The 8,949-nt window shown below is 47.1% G+C and overlaps 1 protein-coding gene across 1 annotated transcript in view; it reads right to left on the bottom strand.

Moving 5' to 3' along the window:
• Positions 1-280: 280 nt before the first annotated feature.
• Positions 281-8,949, bottom strand: part of LOC121700041 (protoheme IX farnesyltransferase, mitochondrial) — a 42,893-nt gene continuing 34,224 nt past the window's right edge. The window contains exons 6-7 of the mRNA XM_042082701.1: positions 4,568-4,800; positions 281-1,761 (exon numbers count right to left, since the gene is read on the bottom strand). Of these exons, the coding sequence (XP_041938635.1) occupies positions 1,331-1,761; positions 4,568-4,800 (664 nt within the window). The 3' untranslated portion in view covers positions 281-1,330. The remainder of the gene's footprint in view (positions 1,762-4,567; positions 4,801-8,949) is intronic.

Raw genomic sequence — 8,949 nt, forward strand, 5'->3', positions numbered from 1 at the left:
TCTGTTATTATGAAAAGTTAAATCATGAAAATCCCATGGCCCCTCTGCCCTCACTTTGACCATTTGGGCACAAATTCGGGCCGTCTGGCCATCCCTGTTCTATAGCCCCCTGGTCATTTTGGCCATCACTGTTCTATAGCCCCTTGGTCATTTTGGCTAACATATCCACACCTTACACGGCAACATTTACTTTAGCTTCAACTCATTTTGTTTTTTCAAACCGAACGAGCAACTAGGGCTGAAATGAAATAATAATTAAAAAAAAACATGATTCAAGATGTAAATCATATAATCTTTATTGTACCGGACCATTTGTCCTTTCACATGTGGTCTGAACAGTGAGGTCTGAGTGGTGTGGGAGGCGAACCGTGTGGTTTTGGGTTGCTGCATGTAACAAAAACAATATTAAGAGTTTGTTTCCGTTGGCCTACATTCAAGAATTATGGGCATTTGAATACAGTTCAGTAGATCTGAGGGGGGAAAAAACAGTTTGCATCACAATGCCTTGTGAAAACAAAATAGATTGATAAATATATAAAGCTGAAACCGCTAAAACTGAAAATAACTTTAAATCACAGACATCTGGTAATAAGAATAATTACGACTGACTGTACAGTTACAGAAATCAAACTGTTCTTGTGCTTGGGTTAAATATGATGTTTGGAGTTATGACTAGTTCTGTACAAGTCATTTTCAACATGATTCATATTTAGGGAATATACATAAATAAATTATCTGATATATTTACACACACACCTTGCATTGATCACTTCCAAACTAATTGATGGTATGTGGGGACGGTCTGAAATGCTTTTGTGAAATTTGAACTCTATCAGCAATCTCTCTCTCAGAGTACTTTCTCATTTACCGGTACTTAATTTGATTTCATCTTAACTCTTTCGCTTGTTCTTTCAAGTACTTTCTCAAACACTGACAATGATTACAAGGGAGGTGGGGGGGCATAAGTCATCCCCTCTCAGTCACATTCTCTGCCCCCATCTTTGAAAAGCAACATAGAAGGGAGCACATATAGCAGTGATACTAAGTCGGAGGACCAGGCTCTCAGGAACAGACACAGTCTTTTAAGAGCTGGAGGAGGGTACAGTGAGGGATAGTGACAATGAAGGTGACTGGTGGGGGTAGGGGTTATGGCTAATGCTAATGAAGCTAGCACAATAGAGCCAGCTGCCAACGTCAACAAAGCTAATGTCCCAGTGCTATCAAAGTTAGCCTCCCAGTGCTAACCAAAGCTAGCGTCCCAATGCTAACCAAAGCTAGCACGTGAATGCTAACAAAAGTTAGTGTCCTGATGCTAACCTAAACTGGAGCGTTAGCTCTGCACAGCTAGGCTGGAGGTGGCTGCGGCGGCTGGGGGCGCCTCGGGCTCGGCCCGTCGGGTCTTGCAGGTAAGTGCCAGGAGCAGCAGCATGGGCAGGTGCCAGAGGCTGCAGAAGAAGAGCTTGCGCGCGCTCTGGCGGTCGGCGCGGCGGTGGAACCGGAAGGCCAGGTAGGTGATGTACAGGTTGATGGGCAGTGACACCAGCGGGAATGTCCACGTGGTGAGGCCGGTGAAGGGCGCTACCGAGGAGAGGCCGATCAGGCCCAGGCTGTGGCGCAGCGCCACGCGCCGGCAGAGGTCCGGGTGCGTGACGGACATCATGCGGTAGCCGCCGCGCGAGTAGTCCTCGCGCAGGTTCCAGCTCAGCGCGTTGAAGTGCGGGAACTGCCAGCTGTACAGGAAGCCGCCCAGCAACAGAGCTCCTGCAGAGAGAGAGAGAAAGAGAAAGAGAGAAGGAAAGAGAAAGAGAGGGAGAGAGAGAAAGAGAGAAGGAAAGAGAAAGAGCAAATGAGGGAGAAAGAACGAGGGAGAGGGAAAGAGAGGGAGAGAGACAGAGAGAAAAAAAGAGAGAAATTTAATGACCTTTGAGCTGAAATCCTGACATTTTATTCATTTTTGGCAACTTCTATATTCCTCCCTTAGTGCTATTGCAACTTAAGACATTCAACTAGATACATCACAGGAAATGGCCTGTGGGTGTCTTTTCAAATGCTTGTGTAAGCACCTAGAAGCTAGATCTAGACAACCCCACCACGCCACCAACAAAATAGAATGAAACAAACAAAACCAATAATCATCAAACTGGTAGCTTCCATCGAAACAGTGAGAGGTGTGGTGCTGAATCACCTTTCCCAAAAGGTGAGTCAGTCTAGTGGTTTCCCACACGCATGCGCACACACACACACACACACACACACACACACACAAAGTGGATACACACACACAGAGTACGAGAGAGTGTGAGAAAACGAGTGTGAGGTGTCTGGGAACCGCAGGATGCCAGTGAGAGTGCGGGAACGGAGAAGTTGAGAGGGGAGAACAGGACGGCCGTCTTTCTTACGAGTCTCTAGAGCTCAATATAAAGGCTTGAGTTTCACTTCCTGTTCGGAGGGTGGGGTCAGCAAGGCACAGCGAGGGGGTGGTGGTGGGGTGGGGTGTGTGTGTGTGTGTGTGTTTGAAAGACACCCCCCCACACACACACACCCATGACCAATGAGGAGCCATCATGAACTAAACTGTAACAAACAGCAAATACACACAGATCCTCTAGACAGAGTTAAACACTTTTACGATTTATTGATATTTGAGCTCAACCTGTAACATGGACTGCTCGGCGCCACTAGGCTTCGTTCCAATCTACAGAACCAGGATGCGCATAAAACACAATCTTTGCTTTCTTTGGGAATGCACACAGTAAACAAACAACCAGAGGGCGGAGAGGAGCAACTGCAGTTTGTAGAATTTGTATTACGAATTCGCTTTGTACTTTTTTGGTCAAGACACCACCACATACTTCTACAGAAACCAAACCACCTATTGGGTTGACTGACAGATGAGCAGAGACGCTTCAGACGGTGGGGGACAGCGATGGGGAATATTTTCGCTCAGAGCGACAGAGGCTTTTTTGCACGTAACCATGACAGCCTCCAGCTGCTCAGCAGCCACCCGACGGCGGGTTGCCATGACGAAGCACTTCACGTCGCCTAAACATCACCCCCTGCTCCGCTTCTAGAACACTGCACTCCCAAAGAGACGGGAAGCACACATTCTCCAAGCTCCAAGGGATCCTGTTAGTAAACATAGCAAAACACAGCGGTTTGTGAAGAGGGTGTGTGTGTGTGTGTGTGTGTGTGTGTGTGAGAGAGAGAGCGCAGGTTTGAGACATAGTGAGTGAGAGGGCCTGAGAGGACCGCGAAAGAGAAAGAGAGAAAAATAATCTTTCTTTCTTTCTCTTTATCTCTTAGAGGAGACAGAACTTCTGTCTGTGTGGAATTATAGATGAAAGACAGTGTGCGCGCACACACACAATTATACACCACACTGTGACAATGTGTAGCTTAGGACCTTAACATATTTTCAGTCCTCTGTAAGTCTATAAACACTTTAAGTATAAGTATATATGCTCTTTTGATCCCGTGAGGGAAATTTGGTCTCTGCTTTTATCCCAATCCGTGAATTAGTGAAACACACACAGCACACAGTGTACACACAGTGAGGTGAAGCACACACTAATCCCGGCGCAGTGAGCTGCCTGCAACAACAGCGGCGCTCAGGGAGCAGTGAGGGGTTAGGTGCCTTGCTCAAGGGCACTTCAGCCGTGCCTACTGGTCGGGGTTCGAACCGGCAACCCTCCGGTTACAGGTCCGAAGTGCTAACCAGTAGGCCACGGCTGCCCTTTCACAGGAACCTGAAACTCTATGCACCAGCACAGTGCAGCACACACACACACACACACGCACACACACACACACACACACACGAGCGCTGAGCTCCACACAGACGCCGCTTTGTGAGTATATCAGCACTTGTGGCCGTAATGGAGCCCGTATCGCCGTGTCCCCATGGCGATGCTGAGAGTCTGGCGCGGCTAGGCCAAATATGGCCATGCCAGGGCTGCAAGACAAGCACCCAAACAAAGCTGCACTCTCCCCAAAAAGGCCCGAGTATAGGGGCAAGGGTAAGCAAACACACACACACACACACACACACACACACACACACACACACACACACACACAATCTCTCTCGCACGCACACAGAGGGACACACACGCACAGAGGGACACACACACACAGAGGGACACACACACACAGAGGGACACACACACACAGAGGGACACACACACACAGAGGGACTTGGACTCACACTCACAAAAAACACACACACTCACACACACAAAGACAATAGCAGCTGCCTTGTCTCCATTTATACTTTATTGGCCTTGTTGTGTGCCAACTATAAAAAAGAAATGGAGGAAAAATCAAGCCCATCTTCAAAAAGGATAGCATCAACACTGAAGTTTGTCTGAGTGTGAGTGTGTGTGTGTGTGTGTGTGTGTGTGCAAGCATATGGCGAGCTTGACGTTATCTGTGGATGGACACCACCCAGGACTGTGTTTGCATGTGTGTGTGTGTGTGCGCGCGTGTGTGTGTGTGTGTGTGTGAAAGAATATGAATGTGTCTGTGTGCATAAGTGTGAATATATGGGTGTCTGTGTGTGTGTACTAACCTGCGTCCAGTGACCCCGTGGCTGCGGTCCAGCCCATGACCGGGGGGATGGCGCCCACCACAGCCCCCACCCACGTGTTGCTGATGCTGAGGCGCTTGAGCGGCGTGTAGCAGCTCGTGTACAGGAAGATGTTCAGCGCCCCCAGCAGGCCAGTCAGGGGATTCACCGCCAGGGACAGCAGAGCCACGCCCGGGATGCCACAGGCCAGCGCGAACGACACCGCATGCAGGGGACTGCAGGAGAGAGGGAGGGAGAGAGGGTGAGAGAGAGAAATAAAGAGAGAGAGACAGAGAAAGAAAGAGGGGAGAAAGATGGATAGATAAAAAAGAGAAAGAAAGAAAGAAAGAAAGAGGGGGAGAAAGAGAGAGAGATAGATAGACAGATAAAGATAGATAGAGAGAGGGGGAGAAAGACAGATAGATAGACAGATAGAGATAGAGAGAGAGAAAGAGAAAGGTAAATTCAACAATGTAATATGTTGATACAGTTCCAAACTTTGTTGCGTACAAAGACTCGACATATTCCCATAAGTAAAGCGTAGGAGGAGAAAGAGAGTGTGTGTAAGAGGAGAAAGAGTGTGTGCAAGAGGAGAAAGAGTGTGTGTGTAAGAGGAGAAAGAGTGTGTGTGTGTGTATGTATGAGGGCGGAGAGTGGCAGGAGAGCGAGCGAAACGGAGGCAGGTAGAGACAGACAGACACAGAGATGGAGACAGATTCTTGGAGAGAAAGACAGACAGACTGAGAGGATGTCGGTCAAAAGAGACGGATATTAAGAATTTGTTCCAAATGTTCCACACACACACATACATCACATCACGGTCTGGTGCAACCACAGGGCCATGTGGGCTAACATCCGACAGGCTACACACACACACACACACACACACACACACACACACACACACACACACACGCACGCTATAACTCAGGACATGTCAAATCCACAGACAGGCTCCACACTACTCATGTCAGCATCAGAGAACCAAACATCCTCAGACAAAAAAAAAAACCTGCAGACACACACACACACACACACACACGTTTGCCTGGAGGGACCCATCTGATAAGAGTTTGTCTGGGATGAAAGTCCACACAGAAAGACAAAGACCACAAGGCCTTCTGTAGAATGGAGAAGAAGCTATAACGCAGGGAGGGGCTGGGCTGGTGTGTGTGTGCGTGTGTGTGTGTGTGTGTGTGTGTGTGTGAGAGTGAGTGAGTGAGTGAGTGAGAGAGAGACTCATTCTGCTACGGCCGGATGGGGCCGACTTCTAGCCTGTTATTAAAAGTAGTCAATTCTCAGCCTGGTTTGAATTCGCCATCCATAAATTAGAGAGCGATTAAAATACAGACCATACGCACCCCATCAAGAAGGAACAAAGTCAAAACCGAGAGCACTTCTCTCTGCCTTCTCCTTATCCCCCCCCCAAAGTTTGGGTGGTGCAGGAGATGCGGCATTAACGTGATTGCTCTGATATAGTACAGACACCAGGGTGTGCGCGCGTGCGTGTGGGTGTGTGTGTGTCCATCCACGTGTCCATGCATAATGCTTGCTAGTGGCTACAGGCAATATCTGTGTTCGTTTAGATTCAACCAACACTCAACCGTCACCATTTCCTTGTTGCAACCACATGGGCTCTTTGAAGAAAGGAGAGCCCATCTGATTAGAGTATAAACAGCATTTCTGCCCGGAGAGTGGGGCTTGGGCACTGGTGTCTGCTCTAGAACCTTCTGCATTTGGGATGCATCAGGTCATGTTACTCCCTCTTTGTGTGTGTGTGTGAGAGTGTGTGCAGTGTGTGCGTGAGGTGTGTGTGAGTGTAAGTGTGTGCAGTGTGTGTGAGTGAGTAAGAGAGAGAGAGAGAGAGAGAGAGAGAGAGAGAGAGAGAGAGAGAGAGAGAGAGAGAGAGAGAGAGAGAGAGAGAGAGAGAGAGAAAAAGAAAGACACACACATACTTTTCATCAACTCCTAACAGTATCTTTAATACAGGAAATGCTGCTGCTTCTCCTCACTCATTGTGAGTCATTACTTAATGTGGGACAGCTTTGTGTGGGTGCGTTTTTCTGTGTGTGCCTGAAATGAAAAGATACAGAATGTCAGCTCAGCAAACGGATGCCTGACTGTGGGTTTCAGCGTTGACGAGGAGAACCATTGACCAGTAATCAGGAACAGCAAGAAGGTAGCAGATAAACCAGGACTTCTGTCAGTGAAGACATGGCTTACGGGAATGCACACTCGGAGGGGAAATGAGGCCAACCTCTGGGTATGTGTGTGTTTGTGTGTACATGTAAGTGTGCGAGTGTGATAGAGCGATATACTGTGTAAGTGTGTGTGTGTGACTAATAAAGTATTTGTGAGAGCGTTAGCTAATGTGCATGCGTGAGTGTGTGTGTGTGTCTGTGTGTGTGTCACTCTGGCAATCAGTAATGATGCTCATTACCCATGCAGTTGGAGCCGAGCTGCACCAATCACATTAGTGTATCTGATATAGGCAGATAAACAGATGACGACAGTGCTGCGACGTCAAAGTACGGAATCAGTCAGTAAACAATGTCGTAGTGTTATCCAATTGCGTTGAAGTCGGGAATCAGTCAGTAAACCTTGGTCGTAGTGTTATCCAATTGCGTGCAGTGATATTTTCAAATGCATGCTTGGTGCCGCCCCTCGAGTTGGGCCATTTTCATTACTCGTGGCCAGACCCTTAATCTTTCTAGATTTGGGTCTGGATTTCCAGGCTAAAAGTCTTATTAAAGCAAATCAATTTGAAAAAAAAATATTTGCTAATTTAACACCATGACCAAGACCCACAATCAGTTTAAAGCTCTCCCACACAAGGCTAGTATTGCTGATAGTAAATGCACAAAACACTCTGTCATTGACTGGCTTTGAACTTCACCCGCCATATAAATTAGGGCGATGGGGTGTGTGTGTGTGTGTGTGTGTGTTTGTGTGTGTTTAGTTGTATAAGCCTTGTCTCAGTGAGGACCAGTGTAAGTTTCAGCAGACACTTTTGGTATTAAAGTCTAGAGTGACATCATGATGACACACACACACACAAACCACCGTCTCGAAACAGTGCAGGATGACAGCTGGACACAACAGGTCATGCCTCATCTGAGCTGGACGTGTGTGTGTTGATTGAGTCAGCCTATCTGACGTCAACAAAATTGTGAAAACACATGGCATGACTGAACACATACACACAGAGATAGAGACAGACAGATGACTACTAGAACATTACAAACAGTCTGTGACTAAGGAATATTTCTTCAGAAGAATTTCACAGCGATTCATATCATGGTAGAACTCGTTAATGTGTGTGTGTGTGTGTGTGTGTGGATGAGAGGGACACAAAAAGTTTCTAGAGGGAGTATGGAGTTCTGTTCAATTTACTAAACAGAGTGACAAACACAACAGAATGTCTTCTCAAAAAAAGCCATCATAAGTTTCAGATAGGGTAGGAAAGACAACATCTGTGTATGAAAATGTGTGTGTGTGTGTGTGTGTGTGTGTGTGTGGTGTGGGACTGTTGAGTTTAGACATACTGAAGTGAGACTAGAGTGTGGCCTTATGGAGCTGATGAAGGGCCGGCCATATTTACAAGCTGGGTGAGGGAAGGCCTTGCACAGAAGGACTGGAGGACTGGGCACTGGTGTGTGTGTGTGTGTGTTTGATTAATGAGGTCTTTAGTAGCTTTCTGCTCTTCTTTACCCCCTGACACACCACACCATAGCACAGCACAGCACAGCACAGCACAGCACACACCTGATGTGTTTAATAAAAGGGTCACAAGACAACACATACAGCTCTGGGAAAAATTAAGAAACCACTGCACATTTTTCTGATGTCATCCTAGGGTTGCTGGGTGACATTCAAATGAGTTGACGGTCATATTCAAAATTAAGAGACTCATCAACTCATTTGAATACACACATGAAGTCATACATAGATGTTGTCCTTCCTACCCATATTAAGATTTGCAGTGGTCTCTTAATTTTGAATATGACCGTCAACTCATTTGAATGTCACTTAGCAATTGTGCAGTGGTCTCATTGTTTTCCAGAGCTGTAGTTATGGGCCCATGCTAAAGCTTTCAGCGTGTGTGCGCACGTGTGTGTGTGTGTGTGTGTGTGTGTCCGCTAGGTATGTTCAGCGTAACCTGTTTAGAGTGCAGGAGGCGACTGAAAGCGATCTTTATCATCTCATGTCAGCTCTTTGTAGTCTGGGAGCAGCACAGAAGAGAGAGTCAGAGGCAAAGACACAAACAAATGCAAAAGACAGCCCATCAGACACTACCGGCAGCGCTCTCTCTCTCTCTCTGTGTGTGTGTACATGTGTGTGTGTAGAGTGCCGAGCTACAGACCTTTCAGATGGTTGTGTCTATT

The sequence above is a fragment of the Alosa sapidissima genome, chromosome 24 (genome assembly GCF_018492685.1).
Source record: "Alosa sapidissima isolate fAloSap1 chromosome 24, fAloSap1.pri, whole genome shotgun sequence".
Taxonomy (NCBI): domain Eukaryota; kingdom Metazoa; phylum Chordata; class Actinopteri; order Clupeiformes; family Clupeidae; genus Alosa; species Alosa sapidissima.